Source organism: Siphateles boraxobius, unplaced genomic scaffold (assembly GCF_051911475.1).
Source record: "Siphateles boraxobius isolate OS27281-9 unplaced genomic scaffold, OSU_SipBor_1 25, whole genome shotgun sequence".
Classification (NCBI taxonomy): domain Eukaryota; kingdom Metazoa; phylum Chordata; class Actinopteri; order Cypriniformes; family Leuciscidae; genus Siphateles; species Siphateles boraxobius.
The window spans coordinates 20,538,683-20,559,238 of NW_027508866.1; the positions used below are offsets into that span (position 1 = coordinate 20,538,683).

Genomic DNA, 20,556 nt, shown 5'->3' on the forward strand with positions numbered 1-20,556 from the left:
TGTGTGTGCTGCTGTGTAATGCATTTATTCATCTCACAGATTCAGTATTCCTCAAAATGAATAAAAACAGTGAAACGCTATATATTATGCAAATCTGCAATAATTAAATATGTTAAATGACACAAATATACTTTATGTATTTAATCTCACTTTATTAACCAATGTCTTACTAATAAGCAAAAATTACTTTAGATAAGAATAGGTAAGAAGTTGCTGAACCAACACCATGTCTACACCGGACGCGGTCACAATAGACTTTGAGCACACAAAATTTCTACGGACGCTGCAACGGTTGTGAAATGACGTCACACTCTGCTGCATCAGAATATGTCCACGACTCCACATCGTAGTATATTGAAAATGTAAAAATGTACAATCCACTCGACTTTACTGCAAAAATATGAGTTCTATTAATTCAGTCAAGAGGTCAGGCAGTGAGGTATTGATCTTCTATTGGTCACACGTCTTCACGTGTCCATGAGACCGTAGGGTGTCCCATTTGTCATTTTAGGATTCAGAAGGGTGCTCGAGAACGGCCCATTTATGGCCGATAAGCGCCCTCGACGCGCGCTGAAGCGAGCTCCGCAGCAGACTTCTTCCCGACCGTCAAAGCGGCATTACGTCACAAAAGTGCACACTCAAAGAGTGTTTAAGGTCCCATTTGGGACAGCCTGGGTGTACATCAGATATAGAACGGGACATCAGTCTACTGTCGGGAATTTGTCATGTCGCTTTAGGACAGCATCACTGATTATAATGGGTTTGCTTTTGTCATGTCACTCGAGTCTGGTGTGTTCGAAATCGCCCCCTATACCCTCATTCACCCTTCCCTACATTTGTCCATTAATATAGTCCACTTGACGGAGTGAATGAAAACGAGTGAGTGAATTTAGACACTGAGTGTGCCGGAAGGGCGGCCTCTTTTGCATAGTTTGTGCTGTTAAATAATCATTTGAAACTTAGCCAACTGGCAGCTCCAGTAGTAGGCCTAATGAAAAGATGTATCTTGAACTCTGTCTTGTACAAATGACAATGTACAAAACGTATAGTTATTCGAAAAAGTAAGCATGAAGGTCCACCCATAAACCTAACCATTAGATTGTACGAAAACATTCGGTCGGATGAGATTGTACGGATTCATTCGAATTAGGTTTAAAGACCTAGAAATATTTCATATTCATGTTGCGTCATAAGTTATAACATTTCATATTTTTGATATGTTCAAAATCCCAAAGCTTTCATCTTTAAATGTAAAAGAGGGCCTTAGTCTTTTGCACTAAACCCTATGTCCAAACTTTTCAAGAACACCTTAACCCTGTGAATCATCATTCAAGTTTCATCACTATCCGTGTGGCCAATCTCTTGATTTGAAGTAAACACTGTTATTGGTCAGAGGGGGAAAGTGAGAGGGAGGCTACAGGGGTCTGTCCGGGCTAATCAAGTGTGACAGAGGTCAGCAGAGGTCAAGTGGGGTCAGAGGCTGCATCCTGACTTTGCACTGACTGATCAGTCTATTATTGATTTAGCTGATTTCACTGACCTCACACTGATGCACTTTTATATATTTGATGTGTCCACTTCATTATTTGACACGACCTACCAGGAATAATGCTTCTGCTTTGTTTGTTTTTTTGCATTCCTATGAAAACATCACAATCTAATGGCAATTCATAATTATTTGATGCTTTGATGAATTTTGATGAATCTGTTCACACCTCAGTGACGGGTATGTTTAGAGATGGGGTTAAGGGGTGGTCCTTCATCATTACTTTTTTCCTAAAAATTATCTTACGAATTTATTCGTTTTTCTGTGAGATCAGGTTGAAACTACTCTTAATGGACATACCATGTTCCCAAAAAGTATTTGGACACTTAAAAGGATAGTTCACCCAAAAAAGAAAATTCTGTCATCAATTACTCACGGCCAGGTAGTTCCAAACCTGTAAAGAAGTTTGAACACAAAAGAAGAGATTTTGAAGAATCTGGGTAATCAAACAGTCAACCCTACTGACTTCCATATTATGGAAATAAAAATACTATGGAAGTCAATGGTCTGGTTCCCAAAATTCTTTAGAATCTCTTCTTTTGTGTTCAAAATGCACACAGGATTGGAACAACCGTCAATATGAGCGAGTAAATGATGACAGAATTTTCATTTTTGGGTGAACTATCCCTTTAAATCACAGTCACACTTAGCATATCTAAATGTCAATGCATTATAAATATGGAAAGTATTGACTGCAAACCAATACTTTTTCTAGTCATTTCTAGACGTTTTTGCAATAACTTTTAATGGCTGTTGTCAAGGTGTTTTTTAGTGGATGTATGAAGTCAGTTCTCAAGTTCATGTTATGGTTCATATTTCCTCACATTAGTTATGAACATAATCCACGAACATCCGACAAAAATTTTTTCACTGCATTTTTCAGACAAAAATATGGACTGCATGACTGTTGAACAGAAGAGGATAGAGAATGAAGTGACGCTGGATCAGCACAATGGACAGATACATGAACACTGTGAGTGTGTTTAGCTTCAGGACTGAAGCTCGTGAGTGACACCTGCTGGTTCTGCTTGGGCATTGACTTTTTTGTTGTAGTAGTAAGCTATAAAACAGAGTTTAAGTACTTTTTCAGCACAATACATGTCTGATATGGTCTACTGATCAAGATGTGGATTTTTAAAACAACATCAATCACAATGCATCATAATTACAACTAATCAATTTCCTGGAAACTCAAAGTCTAGAAAATCAGAAAACAATAGTCTCAAACAAACTCCAACAGCATTTAATTTTTTATAACTGAAAAAAAGAAAAGAAAAAAAATATAAAAGAAAGTTAAATAGAACAAAGCATACTAATAATTGTACACGTAACACGTTCATGCTTTTTATGAATTATCTTAAAGGCTTAGTCCACCCAAAATGTAAATGATCCCATAATTTACTCACCCTCAAGCCATCCTATTCCTAGCTGTATATGACGTTCTTCTTTCAGCCGAACAAAATTCAGAGTTATATTAAAAATATCCTGGCTCTTCCAAGCTTTTTAATGGGAGTGAATTTAGATTTTGAAGCCTAAAAAGAGCATCCATCCATCATAAAAGTAATCCATATGGCTCCAGGGGGTTAAGAAAGGCCTTCTGAAGCACAGTGATGCATTTTTTGTAAGAAAAATATCCATATTTATAATTTTATAAACTTTAATCACTGGCTTTGGGTAACAGCCGTACGCGAGTCGAGGTCTGAGTTAAGAGTGACCGCTGACCATAATACTCCTTGGATGGCTTGAGGGTGAGTAAATTATGGGATACTTTTTGGGATAATAATGGAATAATTCATTTTTGGTGAACTAACCCTTAATTCTTTAAACTGTGGGTGGTGATGGCACAATGGATAATAAGTCACATGCCTTTGGTGAGAGAGACCTGGGTTCGAATCCACTGTGAGACACCAATGTGTCCCTGAGCAACTTAACACACTTAACCCCTAGTTGCTCCAGAGGCGTGCGACCTCTGACACATATAGCAATTGTAAGTCGCTTTGGATAAAAGCGTCAGGTAAATGAATAAATGTAATGTAAATGCAATACATAAAAAGTCTTGATCTATGCAAATGTAGGCGTGAGCCATAACCAATCATCATTGTGTCTTTGAGTAAAGCACTTCATATTAAACCAAACCTATCTGCTTTCTGTGCATGAAGGGGATTATAACATAAAACTAACAAACAGTGAATGAATATGTGGCCACCAAAATAGACTATTGTTGATATATTTCAGGCAATTAAAAACGCACTAAATAGAATGCACTATTTCTTTCATCCACAAGGTGGCGGTGTTGTCCTGGTCATTTCTTCACAGTTCAATTTATTTATGTACACGAAAATGTAGCCTATATTGTATTATATTATTTTGCCTACTGAATACTTCACAAAACTCCATTATCCACTCAAATTGTATAAGATCTTAAAATAATAGGCCTATCTTAAAATTAAAGTTGTTGGCTGTCAAAAGCACAGTCTCCTGTTTCCTTTTATACAATAACCTGATGTCTGCGACATTCAAATTGACTAGTGTAGTATGACTTGCCAGATATTTAACACCGGATACAGGCAAAAGCAAGGTGATCTTTGACTTCTCTACTCCCTCTGTGGTAAACTCACCCTGTTCGCCTTCAGCTGAGACTAAAAACATAAAACGTTTGCTTCAACAGTTCACCACTCCTCAACCTACCCACATCATTTACATTTTCTCTTGTACTTCACTGATAAACATGTAAATGTGAGCTGTGGACAGACAGTTCATAACTCAACACTGAGCGATCAATCTACATCAGCATAAAACATGTCCTTTTTCAGAGAAATGTGAAATGTGTGCCCAAAATGTGAGGCAAATATAACAGGAACATGGCTAAAAAGAAGTGCAGACAGACACACAGAGTGGTTTTATTTGCGTGTGTGTGTTCAGGCTCACTCCTGTAGTGACTCTTTATGGCACTTCTGTATTGAGTTTGCTTTATCTTGTCTCTCACATGTTTGTCTTTAACCTGTCATCATAAGCCGTGTCCCGTCTCTTGTTGAGATACCGTGTGTGAATTATATGTGCTAAAGGATTAGCTCCTTCTGAAAATGACAATTCTGTAGTTATTTACTCATGCTTGTGCCGTTCCAAACCTGTTTTCTTTTTTTCCGTGGAACACAAAAGGTGAATCTTGGAAGAAATTCTTGGGCGCTCTTTTAGATATAATGAAAGTGAATGGAGACTGGAGCTTTCAAGCTTCACAAAGACAGAAAGCACCATAAACATACATAGAAAATTCAAACGACTTGAAGTTATTCAATGGCTTTATCTGAGAAACAGACTGAAGTTTAAGTCCCTTTTATACTCAGTCTTCCTCTCCAGTTGTTAACGGCTGCACCTGGGATCAATGAGTCTGAGTTGAACTCGAGAACTAGATTATTTCAATTCAAGAACGAATTGAGAACGGTTTTGATTCATTGAACATATATTATTCCTTCATTAATTGAAAATTGAGGGTATGTTTACACGACAACAATGTACTAAAAATAAAGTTTTTCCATTGAGTTTTCCCGCATACAGACGACAATGTTGTCAAAACGATCCCCATTCAGACGGATCCGTGAAAAACAGCTAAAAGCGCTGTATTATTCATGCCAGGCCAGTTGGCGCCTATAGACTGAACACGTAATACGCATGAGCATGTCATCAGTGTTTTCACAAATTGATGTTTTTGTAGTTTACACAGAGACTTTATCATTTTCAAAAACTTGGGGGGCTGTTTATACGGCAACGTTTTCAACTAAAACCGTAAAACCTTTTATGTGTTTTGGCCGTTCGTTTACACGACAGCGGTATTTTGGGTGGCTGAAAACACAAACTTTTGAAGACAGGTTTCAAAGAGCAAGTTTTTGAAAACGGTCTACATGTAAACAACAAAAACACGAATCTAAGAAGACGACGTCTTGCACATGCATATTAGTTTCATCGCCATCTAACGGCTTGGCAGCAGTTTAGTCGTTTTCGCTGATCCGTGAGAATGGAGATCGTTTTGACAATGTTGTCATCTGTATGCGGAAAACTCTTAAAAAAGGAAAAACTTATTAGTTTTATATCGTTGTCGTGTAAACGTACCCTGAAAATCGTTTTCAGGCCCCCAAAACACCATTGTGGTGTAAATGAATGGCCAAAAAAAAAAAAATCCACTAAAATTATTAAATGTATTTGTCAAATTAAAAGGTGAAATAAATACAATAAAATAAATATTGGATAAAAAAAACTTCAAGGAACACGCCAACTTTTTTGGACTTTAGCTTATTCACCGTATCCCCCAGAGTTAGATAAGTCCATACATACCTTTTTGATCTCCATGTGTGCTGTTACTCTGTTTGAGCACCCACCGCTAGCTTAGCACAAAGACTGGATGTAAATGGCTACAGCTAGCATGCGAATCCCAATAAGTGACAAAATAACGCAAACATTTTCCTATTTACATGTTGTAATTTGTAAAGTCACAGAGTGTACAAATAACAAGTCATATGAGACAGACATCTTTTTACCATATAAATTAAATACTGTGAACTATATTCTCAGAAGGCGAAGCACTGCTACTTGGGCGGAGTGATAACCGCAGCACCTGAGAGAGTCAACACTAGAAACACACAATCCACGACAAAGACACAGGGCAAACATGAGGGCTTAAATACACTGACTAATTACAAGACAAGGAACACCTGTGAACAATGATCAGACGATTAACAAATGACAAGACACATGGCAGGATCACATGACAAACAGGGAAGCACGTGCTAACTTTGGTAATGGTAACTTTACAACATGCCATTTAACTCTCATTAGAGTATTTGTAGAGTTTTATTAGGCTGTTAGGGTTGGGGTTCGGGTTAGTAGAATAAGTGTTGCAAAGTTATTAGTTAGTCGAATGTCTAAAGTGGACCATTGAGTGGAAGTGTTACCAAAAGGTCTTATTAATACATTTTAAAATTAATTAATACATAAAATACATAAAAAAATATAAATATTAATAGATTTTCTAACAACTGGATAACATGAATATTAAAATCTTCAGTGTATCACAACTTAAATTTTGGTCTGTTCCTTGCACAAAACTTTCTGAAGACTTGAAATGTAGAAAAATATACTTTATGGTGTTTTTTTGTATGTGTTTTTTTGGAGCCTGACAGACTCCTTTACCTTCATCATATGGAGAAAAGTAGCCAGAATATTCTTCAAAAATTCAGATAACTTTTATTTTTGTGTGAGACGTTCCTTTAAGGACTGTCAAAACTCTTTTCGTTGTAGTACTGAAATGTTGTTCTCCAGTAAAAGTTGTAGCTAGGGATTCAATATGACAAATAGGCCTAAGTCAAGCTCCTGGCATTACAGAACAAAGACTCTGGGATGAATGTGAGCCAAACATATGTTGAGCAATTACTCAGACAGAAAGAACCTGTGATATAGCCGAGCTGCTTGAAAAGCTCCTATACTGTATGAATTGCTGCTAATTTGTCTTTCTTTTCCATCCCTTGCAATGTCTCCATGCTGTGGATCTTTGCCCACCCATGGTGCCATAAAAGAGCAAGAGAGAAGATCAAATAGTGAATACCCTGTAGGCTATATAAAAAGTATATTACAACTGGATCAGTTTTAATCACTCACAAATATTATGAAAAGTTTTTGTTTTCGTGTTTTCTATGGACTACATGAAGTACATTTTAATAAATACCTGAAGATCTATTATAATATAAATAAATAAATAATAAACAATATAATTATAATAAATAATTTATAATAAAATATTATAAATAAAACTAAATTATTACAATCAAATTATAGTTTTGCATCGACAAGCTTTTTCTTTTCTCAAGACCATGCAGTGTTGGGTAAGAATTTAAATTAGCATAAATTATTCTTCAACTGACAAAAGTATTCAAAAGGGAGAAGGTTACATCAAAAACATAAATTTTAACATTACATTTTTATGTTAAATCCTCTGTAGTTTTATATAGATTTCTCTATAGTCTAGCAGTATTTAATGCAATTACACCAGAAGTAATCCCTTACTATACTGTTTCAAGGGGAAAGTAATTAAATTACAGTAATCAGATTACTTAATTAATTACACCCTACACTGCTTAAGATAATGTAAAGATCTATACTGTACTGAACCTTTACATACTTTCACCATTGTTCATACTTGACTATGCAGAAACCCTGAACCTCAGTGTGAGTGAGAGGATCAGGAATGTCACTGCGTTGTGTGTGCATGTCAGAATTTGTGTTTACAGGCATGTAGGAAATGGACTATAGGTAACATGTAACCTGAAACACACATGGATTTGTGAATCGAATCAATTGTGGTGCCATCTGAGAGTCCAGAGAATCCAGAGATCTGGATACTTCATTGTGTTTAGAGCTGACACAAAAGATCTCTGTTTGCTACTCAGCTCCTGTTCCCATGACACAGTTTGAGTTGTGCACATTTAAAAGGTGTCAACCGGACCAGCTTGACTTAATCGGACTGTGCGTATCATATAGCCTATATTTATTGCAAACTTTAAGAAAAGGCGAGTGGTTTTTCCCTCATGAAAAATAGCTTTGTTTTGGAATATGATAGCTGTTCAAAGCTTTATTTGAACCACGATTCCTGTTCAAAACTTGCAGATTTTTAATAATGTACAAACCAAAGAAGATAATTTGAGAAATGTCTCATGTTTTTTTTTTTTTTTTTCAAGCAGTGGAAGTCAATGGTAACCAAAATGGTTTGATTACCAACTTTCTTCAAAATATGTTCTATATTCCGGCGAAGGTATAAAGTCATACTGCTTTGAAACATCAAGAGGGTGAAAAAATGATGACAGAATTTTTAAATTATTTTTTATTTTAATAAATACAGGACACCTATTCAGTTTCTGTGTGAACGTACCCTCTGTAAATTAGGCCAGGCCACCATCATTTTTGTTCAGTAGAGCACAGTTTGATAAGTAAACTACTGAAAAGATAGGCTATCCTTCAGATCTAGTTCAGAGAGATAAGCATAGTATAATATAGTATAGTAAACACTGTTCTGGCATATAGATCTTGTCCTGCAGGCCTTTTTTTTATTCTCTTTGTTCACGTTACATCAGAAACCTGTTGAATATTTCATGCCATGATCTCTGGTGTCTTGAGTTACAGTGATGTGAAGAACTGCAGTTGGAGAGAGAGTCAGGTTGACTCCGCCCACCGGTGTTCAGGTGCTGTAAGCCCCGCCCCCTGTCCTGAGCTCTATATGAGGACACTGTTAGGAACTGACCACAGCTTAACGCTCTACACATCCCTCACCACAGCAGCCGTTCAACAGGTATGAATCTTCTTAAACTTATTCCCTTAAACCACATATAAATCAACTTTTCATTTTAATATTATATATTTGGACTTTATAGGAATTATAGGCCTACAATAGTCGACATTTGAAGTGGATCAAAAAAGTTCAGCAAAGTTGTCCTTAGACAAGAACGGGTATTGTTCAAAACTCATATATAACTTTGATGAAAGGTTTTGATCCACTTCAAATGTTGACGACTGTATATGTTGTGATTCACATTAAATTTAGTTATTATATTAATATTCACTTAGCCTACATAGATTTAAAGTGAAGAAATTATAAGTGACTATGTAATTCCAAATTCTTGGGTGCATGGTTTGAGAAAAAGTTTAATTTTTAATTAATATCTAGGTGTTACACAAACCTTACATTTGAAGAAGGTTAATTGTTTGATGTGCCAACATAAAATAACAATAGTGTCCATTTACATGTCATGTGATCTTTAACGTTCAGTGAAGTTTTGTGCATTGCTTGATGCCCTTAATATTTCACTAAGTAGAAAACATAAACGGTTAAATGTCATGTAGAAAAGGGAATCCAAGGCACTCTTCTTTAGAAAATTAAAAAGCCTTTATTAAACTGCCTCTATCATGATTGAAAAAATTATTAAAACATGTGGGGGAAAATACAACCCACGCGTAGCGGCACAACCAGTCTTCTTCAGGGTATATTTTCCAAACAAACAATTTCCTCATTTATAGATGCTAATTGGGAACACCTGATTGACAAATAGCCTGCACATACAGAGAAGGTCCACAGTGGACAGTGGACTTCCTGAAGAAGGCTGGTTGTGCCGCTACGCATGGGTTTTATTTCCCCCCACATGTTTTAATAATTTTTTTAATCATGATAGAGCCAGTTTAATAAACGCTTTTTAATTTTCTAAAGAAGAGTGCCTTGGATTCCCTTTTCTACATGACATTGAACTCTCGACCCCAAAGAGCACCTTCTAATACTTTTTTTGAACTCCTTGAGCACCCTGGACTTTTTGTCTCTTTCCAATAAACGGTTAAATGTTTGTACAAGGATTTCAACGGAAGTATTTACAAAAAAACTGATGTCTATTGCTATAGTTGGACTGGGTAAGACTTGTTTCCTCAGCATTGGTTCAGTTTCTGCTACTGATTTGAGATCTATTTCACCCCAAAATAAAAAAAAGAAAACAAAAAAAGGAATGTAAGGAACATTTGAACTTTATGGCCTTATATGATTTGAACATTACTTATTTGAATATATGTGTGTGTGTGTGTAATATATATACTGTATATATATATATATATATATATATATATATATATACAGTATATATATAATCTCATTACTGGGACTTCAAATGTGATTAATTGTCATGCTAATAATGTCACATTGCAATATGTCTTAGATTTTATATATATGCACAATATTAATGATCCTAAAAATAGGATAGGTGAAATTTTTGTGTGAAATATAACCGGACATTCCTTTGTCAGATCGACCCCTGACATTATTAGACTGATTTGGGACTCTGGTCCAAGATCAGGATGAAAAGCTTGTTCAGCCCAGAGCTCTTTTACAGCAGCAGGCTGTCAGACGGTTATCACTTCATGACAGGAGATAAATGGATTAGGAAGGTGTGAACCAACTCTCTTAAGCAGCCCAGAGTTGAGAAGTCATTTTTTACTGAGTTTGGACGTTTACTTCTAGATGTAAAATCCAGCATGGGGGAGCAATGGAAAATTCTTGGTTTGAAAAGCTTCTTTTGAAAAGTCCATTTGTATAAAGAGCATTTTTAAGCTGGAAGTCTTGAGGTTAGGTGGAGATGTGTGATGTTCTTTTAAATCAAATATGATTTTCATTGCATAATAATGTTACTAGTTTTTTTCAGCAAAAGTTTTCTGGCTATGATGGAGGTTTTAGGCTTATTTTTATCCTAAAAGCACATTATACATTTACTGCTGTATACCTTAATGTACATTTTGATATAGTGGAAATATATCTTTAAGTTAAACAATGTTGTGCAATCCATTTCTTATATGGTGATATTTTACAAGGATATTATGTAACTTTTTGGTGATAGACATTCATCAAAAATACTGAGCATTCGGGTCTGACATACTGTAATACTTCTCCTTTCAGAGGTCATGGCGTCCAGTTTCTCAGTACGGAGTTTCTCCCTGGGCCGGCAGCCCTCTTTCTCCAGCATGTCCCTGAGGGACAGTGGACGAGCCCGGTCCAAAGCCTCCGTCTCGTTCGCTACCTCCAAGCCCCTGTCTCGCTCGTCCTCATTGAGCATGTCAGATCTGAACGGTCTGAGCAACCTGTCCCACAACGGCCTTCATGGTAACAGCACTAATGAGAAAGAGGCCATGCAAAGCCTCAACAGCCGACTGGCCAGCTACCTAGACAAGGTCCGCTCTCTGGAGAAGTCCAACGCTGACCTGGAGCTAAGGATCAAACAACTGATGCTGGACCGTGTGCCGAAAGGCCACGATATTGATTCCATGATGGCCCAAGCCCATGCCCTTGAACAGGAAGTATGTGGACAATGCCCTTAAGGCCTTTTGAACTCCATAAAAACAGAGTTTGTTGGCACGGCTCATGATGTGTAGATATACACATGCTCTGAAATTCTGCTCAGCAATGTCTCTGATCATTAGCCATAACAGACAGACATAGTTAAATGATTACCTACCGTCAGACTAAACAGTTACCTTTTAACAAAGAAGGAAAGTACCTAATACTTAAATCTGAATAAATAGCTTTGTAAAAGGGGTTCTCTAGTGGTTGAAACACTCGGCCGGTTCCCCAATGGTCCTAAGTTCAAACAGCACCATGAACTGGTGAATGAAGTTCCCCTCACCATTGTGTCCCTTTAGAAAAGCAACATAATCCTGAGTTCCTCCATGTGTGGCATCTATGATAGGACTGTCCAATCCTGCTTCTGGAGGGGAGCCTTCCCCCAGGGTTTTGTTTCTACGTACTCCAACACACATGCCCGAAGGTTTTGAGTGACCCTAAAGACCTTGATTAGCTGGTTCGGCTGTGTTTAATTAGGAATGGAGACGAGGGGTGCTTCTCATTTCTTATCCTCACTTGCTTTCCTCACTTCCTTACTCCACTCCCCTTGATATGCAAGGAAAGGAAATGAGGACGGATTAATTGAAGGAAAGCCTATTTTCACAGGCTAGACCAAGGAAACATGGAAGCATCCATTTGAATATTGAGAAGCCCCCAAACCCTGCATAAATGTGACTTTCCAGGAGCAGGATTGAATACCCCTAGTTGTAATTGTGCCATGCGTAATAATTAATTTTTATTATTAATGTGTTTGAGATGAAGGCATTAATCTTCTCATGCTGTACCTTACAGTTAAGGAAGAAGACCCTGGAGAACGCTCGGATCATGCTTGAGATCGATAATGCCAAGCTGGCTGCAGATGATTTCAGAATCAAGTGAGTGCCCGCACCTCCCAAAACCTCTTCTAAACATCTGTTGAGGAACTTTAGGAGGCATTGTACTGGATGTGTGCTTGCAGATGGGAGACGGAGAGCGCCATGTGTCAGTCGGTGGAACGGGACTGTGTGGCCCTGAAGAAAGCCAAGTCAGACCATGACCAGATCATTGCCTCGCTCCGTGGAGACCTGGACAGCCTGAAAGAGGAACTCTACTTCCTGAAGAAGAATCATGAGGAGGTAAGGACGTGGAAACAGAGTGACGAATCCTGCACCTTATAGAGAAGCAACTGCTGCTTCACAGTCTACAAACTGGTTAGAGTTAGCATGTTAATGTACATTAAGAGTAGGACACGAGCCAGTCCAAAGTTCAGTGGTTTTCCATTTCTTCCAACTTTCTGTTAATGTAATGCCCCTTTTCTGCATACGTTCATGGAGGAATGGATGGTTACCTCTGTGACAGGCTTGTCTCAAAGCCTTGAAGAGTGTCAAGCGGTGACCTCTGTTGTCTTTGATAGACAAGGACAAGGAATCACTTGTAACCAAATCCATGTGGTTCTTTAGTCAAAGGAAATCTAAGATGTGCCTCGTAGCTAACCTCCTGGCATGAAGTCAAATGCTGAAACTTGCTTTACACAAATACACAAAGATGCAAATGCTTGGCCAAGTGCAAAGAAGCAGTACAAGTACTAACTTGAATTTTTGTGTTACTTTGAAAGTAACAAATCCCAGTACTTTAGACCTACCATTAAATATCTGTGTCATTAAACCAGATTAATGTTTTCAGGTAGTTAGCTATAAACATGTCTAGTTTAACTAACTTGCTCTGCAAGATTCTCTTCAAACTGTAGCTGTGAAATGACAATAGTAGACGTGAAAAAGAAAACTACTAACAGTCTGTGATAATGGCCGTTGTTTTGTTGTGAATTGACACTTCGCAAAGACCCTCCCCCCTTAGTTACTGTCGCTATGTCCGACAAGCTACGCCGCTCTCACGCACACACCATGTTCTCACTCAGTGAAAAATACATCGCGGATCAGAGAGGAGACTGACAATACGCTGACAGACAGGACAGACCAGGTTCTTTTCGGTTACCTTTGATATTAAACATATTAAACAAAGTCTCACCTTTCAAATTGGGTCATTTTTAAAAAGGAATTTAAACAATACCGTTTTGTGGCTCTTTAATGTGTCGTGACAGATCGCTGTAGAGCCTCAGTTAAAGCTGCTCGTGAACCCATCATCTCTTCCTTCTAGTTCATTTATAGCATCAAATAAACATGAATGAACATAAAAAGGAATTTTGTTTTAACCGCGGAAAGGCGTCAGTATATTCAGTTTTTCAAGTACAAATCCTCCCATGTTAATCTACTAACTCTCCTGACTGCTTTGTCGGACAAAATGGCGGATGGTGAAGTATGATTGGTTAGATCACCTGTCAATCAAGCTCCCTGCGAAGGGTCAATTGCATTAGGAAATGATATGTGTTTGTTGTACTTGCATAGAGTACATTTTAAGCCTTAATTGTCGCTGGTGCATTGACATAGAAAATAAATAATAATCAGGAAGTACAGTAGCATTCTCATACTTTCTCACGCATACTGTACACTCAGGGTATATTTGGACAGAAGGGTGTGGTGTCGTGGCTTTAGAATATTCTAAATGTATCTGGAGTGTTTGGCTGTTTTTGTGAGAGGCACATTGCGTGCTCCCTTTGTGAGTAACATAAGATCAACTCTATTAAATATTCATTGAGAAGAACTTAATAATGAAGTAACTTCCACCCACCGTGTGCCACCACGTGGTATCAAGTTCCCAAAATTCACTCTGCAGTCTCAAATCACCACACAAACCACAACCCAATGTTCAAACACAAAATTCACGCACATTTAACAGACTCAAACTTGTTACATGTCTCATTAGTCCAAGACTAACAGTTGGTATTAGTTCCACAGAATATCATCACACAATTTGTTTAGACGTGACTCTTGCCACATCCTTGTCTCTATGATTCTCTCACTGGTTTTCCCACTGTCTCTGCAGGAATTGGACAGCCTGAGGGCCCGGGTTGCTCAAGAGGAAGTCAGTGTGGAGGTGGATGCGGCCCGTGGGCCAGAGCTGGGGACGGTTCTCTCCGACCTCAGGTTTCAGTATGAAGGCATTGTCCAGAAGAACAAGGAGGAAGCTGAGAACTGGTACCGTAAAAAGGTTTGTGCTCCCATGGGAACAGAGTCATAAACAGTACGTTGTCTGTCAGCCCCCATTTAGAGTTTCCTATAGACCCAGATGACGCTTCACTTACAAAAACGCCTTGGTACAACCATGTGCTTTTGTACAGGTTTAATGGTATATGGTATTTTTGTACTCTAAAGCATGATGGTATTTACATGTTACTCCAAAGTATTTAAAATTTTAAAAGTATTTACTATGACATTACCATGGTAATGTGATGTTGTTTTTGGAAAGTGAAGGTGAGGTACTTATGCAAAACAATACTTTATTTAGAGGCCAAATGCAAAGACAAAACCTTTTCGATTCACATTGTCGTCTGAGTTAAAGGCAAGGTACTTTAAAAATACTTTGGTATTATTATTGTTTTTCGAATATGGAGCCACTTTAATATCATGTTTTTTTGTAAGCTAAAGCATGTTATTTATATAGTACTTTAAGGTACTTCCAAATACTTTTGGACATTAAACCATGCAATACCATGGTATTTTTGGTACGTGTAACCAGTATTTATGTATGGTGTTTAAAATATACTGTTATTACCATGTTTTTTAATACGGAACCAGAATAATGTTTTTTTACATGTTGACTATGGTATTCACAAGTTATTTTAAGATACTTCAAAAATACTGTGATATTACCATGTTTTTTTATTTTTTATACAGAGACACTTTAAAAAATGTTTTTGTAAGCTAAAGCATGGTATTAATATGGTAGGCCTACTTCAAGGTACTTCCAAAATACTTTTGTACGTTTAACCAAGATATTTACATTAAGTACTTCAAAAATACTTTTGGATATGGAACCATGGTGTTATTTTAATGTATGTCATAAAATTTGGTAATCTTTATGGTAAATGGTACCATGTTATTATAACTGAATTGGTGCTGCAGTGCAACAAACCTTCAGCTGGATATATCACTTTGGACTGTTTCATGGTGGTCTTGTATGCAGAACACTCTTGTAACCCATTTCCCTGTATATGTGTGTGTATAGCTGGAGATGGTGCATATGCAGGTGCGTGAGAGTAATGAAGCGCTGAGAGGGTCTCAGAGTGAACTTACCGAGAGGCAGCGCTTTCTGCAAACACTAGAAGTGGAACTGGAGAGCCTTCACAAACAGGTCAGAACCAGGCAGGAGGAACCTTTTAAGTACCATTTCTGTTCCCTGAGTGAACTTCTAGAGCCGTGGCCAATGCAGATACAGTTACAGCTTACCACTGGAAAGTGAAACCCTGCCCTTTATGTCGAGGCTATTTGAATGACCCCTGGCCATAAATGCTCCATCATATGCCATTACTTACTTTCACGAGTCAAATGTGCGACGCAAGAAGCACAGAAACAGTTTGTTGTTGGATTATGTCGAAACCCTACTAAAAGTAGTACACTCTTAGATCTCCAAAGAGGAACTTTTCCATCAGAACGTTCAATCAGAAACAGGTTTGCTTGTTTTCATGACCTTTGAGTCTCTTGCCAGTCCAGGATCACTTCCAGCATCTCAGATGTAGTAGCTATCAACAAGTCACGCTTGTGTAAATAAGCCAAGATGTGAGTTCACGTGGGGGTTGTTTTGTAGTTTCTCTGCTGGTACTGTTATACTTTAGGGGTGACAGTAGGTGCATTAAGCCATTGTACCTTTTAATGCCCTAATTCTGTCCCCATGTGAAACACAAAAGGACAATGAAAGCAGATAGTGTATTAAAGTTTTGCAGGAATAGTGGCCCATAAGTGTATAACGATTTTCCTCCTCATCAACATGTGAGCAGTAGTTAAAGAAGCCTCATTGTCTGGACGGTTCACCTTATCACTAACTGGTGGTTGGCAGTTTAAACAGGATTACATGTCAAATAAATAGTATTGATGTATTTACTGATGGAATAGCTTCATTTCCATGGTATTTATTCACCAAACACAACCCCACATTTACATTCAAACCCACATTTACATGTATTTTAAGAAGTAACAATTTACAACATGCAACGATTCCTTTTGAAACCAAGCATTAAAAATTATGTGCGACCAAATGGATACAGCTAAGCTATATTCAATATATAATGTTAGGGCTATTGATTTAATGTGTTAATTTAATTAGTTATGGGGGAAACTCATTTCATATTTAGTATGTCATCTTAACTTTCATACCAATTTTTTTTTAGATTGGTGACAAATATGAAGCAATGCTCACTGTGGGATGGAGACGAATGCAGTTAGAATGACCCTAAAATTCAAGATATCAGGACAGAAATGACCCATATGAGTGTCGAATCATATTTATATATGATTGGATATAGTTAAGCAATATCACACGAGGAAAGAGTGGAATATCATACGAGTGCTGTTTTTGTCCCGAATTGCACGAGTGCAAATGTAATACTGATTTTACACAACAGTTTAATAAATAAGAAGTTTATATTGTGTTATATTTTAGACAGAATATTGTCTGCTTTTGCCCAATTTTCCAATGGTAATATTACCTTTAATTCCAGAGAAGAATTGTTGAATGGAAACTTGTTTCCGCCACTGAATAAAAAAATAAAAAAGGTAATTTTTATCTTTTTATCTCACAATTCTGACTTTTTTATCGCAATTTTTCTTAAGAATTGTGGGATATAAACTCGCAATTGCGAGTTATAAAGTAAGAGTTTATATATCACAACTCTGACTTTCAATCCGTTTTTAATTTAAAGTAATTTTAAACTTTTTAATTGGAACTTTTAATTAGTTGTTAGGTAATTCGTTTTTCATTTTAATTAATTTATTAGATTCATTTTTAATTTCTTGATAATAGAGGGAAGACAGAAAATGTTTGGGAAAAGAGACCACCACTGCTCCATTTGTTAATGTGTGTGCTAACCAACTCTTGTTAGCCTTCAACTAACAAATTCCCCTGTGACCTCCCTGACAGGTGTCGGCTCTGGAGGGTAACCTGGGTGAGACGGGGCAGAAGTACACCCTGGAGATGGAGCGACTGCAGGCGACCCTGGCCCAGCTGGAGGAAAACCTGTCGCAGCTGCGCCTGGACATGCAGCGCAACAAGACGGACTACGAGCAGCTCCTGCGCATCAAACAGAACCTGGAGATGGAGATCGCCACCTACAGGAGGCTGCTGGAGGGAGAGGAAACGTGAGCGCAACGGGTTCTGTTAGCTTAACTTGTAGTGCTGTCAATAGATTTTTTCCCACAAATTTTCTGCAATTAATAGCGATTATTCGCATATTAATATTATTTCTAAATTGTAATAACTTCACATTAAATTTCCAAATTAATGTAGAAACAACAAAGACGGTATAAAATTATTATAATTTTTTTTGCCTCTTTTCCAAATGAAGATATCAATAGTGCTACTGATGTCTCTTTTTTCCTCAATTTTAGCTATTAATCTTAACTACTCAACATTACAGTTTAGCTAAAAGTCATCATTTTTAACATTTAATAGACTTTATAAATATAACAACTTTTAATTTAAGAGAACGTAAAACAATCTTCACATAAACTATACATTGTATATGCATGAACTATAAAGTGAATATAATCCTTATTAAAGCTACAAAAGTTATTTAGTCAAGAGCAGCAAGTGATTTTCTCTTTGTCTTTTGTTCTTTGATTAACATTAATGAAACAGACAGCAGTAGGTTTATTAGGCTGCTGTCACTTTAAGAGCTGACGCACATGACGCGGATCTGACACGCCTCCGATTCCTTCACAACTCTTTATGTTCATTTCAGACATTTAAAACTAATTTAAAGCTGTACGCTGCAAAGGATGAAGGTGAGGATACTCACCAAAAACTGAAATTTTGACATAATTGTTTTTGTCCGTTCAAACTTCTCTTTCTGAAGCGGCTTTCTGTGTGCGTGTTTCGGGTGAGGAGCCGCCAGTACAGATTTCAGTTCTCTTTTGCGTCTTATCACGCTTGAATGGTTTAATAGCACTTGAATGAATGATAGTGTGACTATGTAATGTAACGGAGCCAAATGATACCAGGAAAAAACGGATGTTGTGTTAATTGTGTTAAAAATTACAATGTGTAGAAAATAATCGCAAAATTTAAATTGTCATTATTTACTCACCGTAATGTCAGCTGTATACTGGTATTTTTTGTGACTGATATTGTAGCTTAATGATTGTTTTGATACTTAATGCATGTTTATTGTTTTATTTCCCAGGGTTAAAGAGATTCCTCCTCCACCCCCCAAGAGTGAGTACTGCACTGTCACACGCTACGTTCAGCAAACACTACAACAAATATGCACAACTAATTTTGCATTCAACAAACATTTAAGAAAATTTGCATAGCTCAAACAAATATTGCCATAATAAAATTGTTATAAGCAATATCACACTCACAATAGTGCTGTTGTACCTGCCGCCTCATCTAGCCAAAACACAGAAATGGATATCTTTTCTTCAAGTCGTGAAACTACAAAGTCAACAGGATTGTTTTCTACTGACAAACATCACAAAACCTAAGATAAGGGATAAAAAGGGAGACATTTGGATGATGTATTATTATAAAGGTTTTTCATCAAAAAAAATCTGAATTGCAAGATATACACTCACAGTTGTGAGAAAAAAAGAATTGCGAGGAAAAAAAGTCAGAATTGCGAGAAAAACAGTTATATAATAATATAAAGTCACGATTCTGACTTTCTCGCGATTGTGAGTTTATATCTCGCAATTCTGACTTTTTTCAATTATATTCTTTTTCCCTCAGAATTTGTGAGATATAAACTCTCAATGGCGAGTTATAAAGTCAGAACTGCGAGATTAAAAAGTTGCAATTACATTTTTTATTCAGTGGCGGAAACAAGCTTACATACAAAGGCCCCCTTTCAGCAGAAAGACTGATATTCAGCAGCAGTGTGATAGCGAGTCTGATGCTTAAGTATACTTTAAGTTTAAGCTATCTTGAACTGTTGGGTAAACATTCATCAGATATCCGAGCGTGGCTCTGGAATGTTCTGGGAGTGCGGTTGTCCTCTCACCTGGGCTCCACAGCGGCTGTGACTGAAAACTAATGACACATTAAACACTGCCAAACAGAGCAGCCTCTCATAACAGAGCCGTCCACAGCAACACAGAGCGAAAGGAATCTGACATATCGCTAACATCTCTCTCTGTCTCTGTCTTTCTATCCACAGAGGAGCCTGACGTTCGTACCCGTAAGATAGTGAAGGTGGTAACGCAAACCATGATCAATGGTAAAGTGGTGGATGAATCCAGTGAAGTTGAACAGATTGAAGAGACAAAGAAGTAAAACAAGAACAAGACCATCTGTGTGATTCTCCGTATAAAAGCCTCTATTGTCCATTTAGGAGCCACATTACCTTTGGGCCCCATGGGGCCCCTGAGTTTTGTTTCATTCCCAGTCTTTCAAAGAGATCGTCTTTCCTTTCTCAAGCAACAAAAGAGCTGAAATTACTAGGAAAGCCATCAGAATAAGAGCTGAAACTGAGGATGAAACAAGTGCTCCTGTTATTGCTTTTAGGAACTTATCAGACCAAAACACTTAATTCTTTCTGCATGCAATATTTATTTCTAAATAGAGTAGAGTGAGGAGGAATGTATTACCTTAAGAGTTTGCTTATCTGTCATTTATTTCACTCTTTATCCATAATAAAACTATTACATGCAAACTGCGTTTGTTGTGCCATTTATGACTTTCACAAAACTTTTATCCAAAGTATACAGTGGGAATTGAACACATGACTTATAGGTGTCTTTATTCACACATATAAACACCAGATAATAATATTTCAAAATTAAATGTATCATATTTATTTGCATCCATTTTCAGGATACAGTTATTTGCAGAAACACTATTAATAAAAGTTTTAATAAACAAGAAAGCAAGAGTACACATACACCATGACCTTTAACCTTTGTTGTGTCTGAAATCGAATACTTCCTTACTAGTATGTGAAAATCAGTATGGAAAATGAGCAGTAGACCCTATGTATGCATACATAGTATAAAAAAAACAGTTTGCAAAA

At 37.2% G+C, this 20,556-nt stretch overlaps 2 protein-coding genes across 2 annotated transcripts in view; one reads left to right on the forward strand and one right to left on the reverse strand.

Moving 5' to 3' along the window:
* The window catches only part of anxa3b (annexin A3b), a 275,725-nt gene that overhangs the window by 131,153 nt on the left and 124,016 nt on the right, over positions 1-20,556 (reverse strand). The gene's annotated exons all lie outside the window — the stretch shown is intronic.
* Positions 3,276-20,199, forward strand: LOC143750208 (keratin, type I cytoskeletal 18). Its single transcript, XM_077243102.1, has 10 exons — positions 3,276-3,294; positions 8,714-8,879; positions 11,019-11,416; positions 12,252-12,334; positions 12,418-12,574; positions 14,379-14,543; positions 15,561-15,686; positions 17,469-17,686; positions 18,730-18,761; positions 19,705-20,199. The coding sequence occupies exons 3-10, from the start codon at positions 11,024-11,026 to the stop codon at positions 19,818-19,820; spliced, it is 1,290 nt and encodes a 429-aa protein (XP_077099217.1). The 5' UTR covers positions 3,276-3,294; positions 8,714-8,879; positions 11,019-11,023; the 3' UTR covers positions 19,821-20,199.

Bases quoted from the DNA above. Each gene is read 5' to 3' on its own strand.
- LOC143750208 (XM_077243102.1), top strand. From the start codon at position 11,024: ATGGCGTCCAGTTTCTCAGTACGGAGTTTCTCCCTGGGCCGGCAGCCC. The intron at 12,575-14,378 runs GTAAGGACGTGG...CTGTCTCTGCAG, and splicing joins TGAAGAAGAATCATGAGGAG to GAATTGGACAGCCTGAGGGC. The intron at 17,687-18,729 runs GTGAGCGCAACG...TTTATTTCCCAG, and splicing joins CTGCTGGAGGGAGAGGAAAC to GGTTAAAGAGATTCCTCCTC.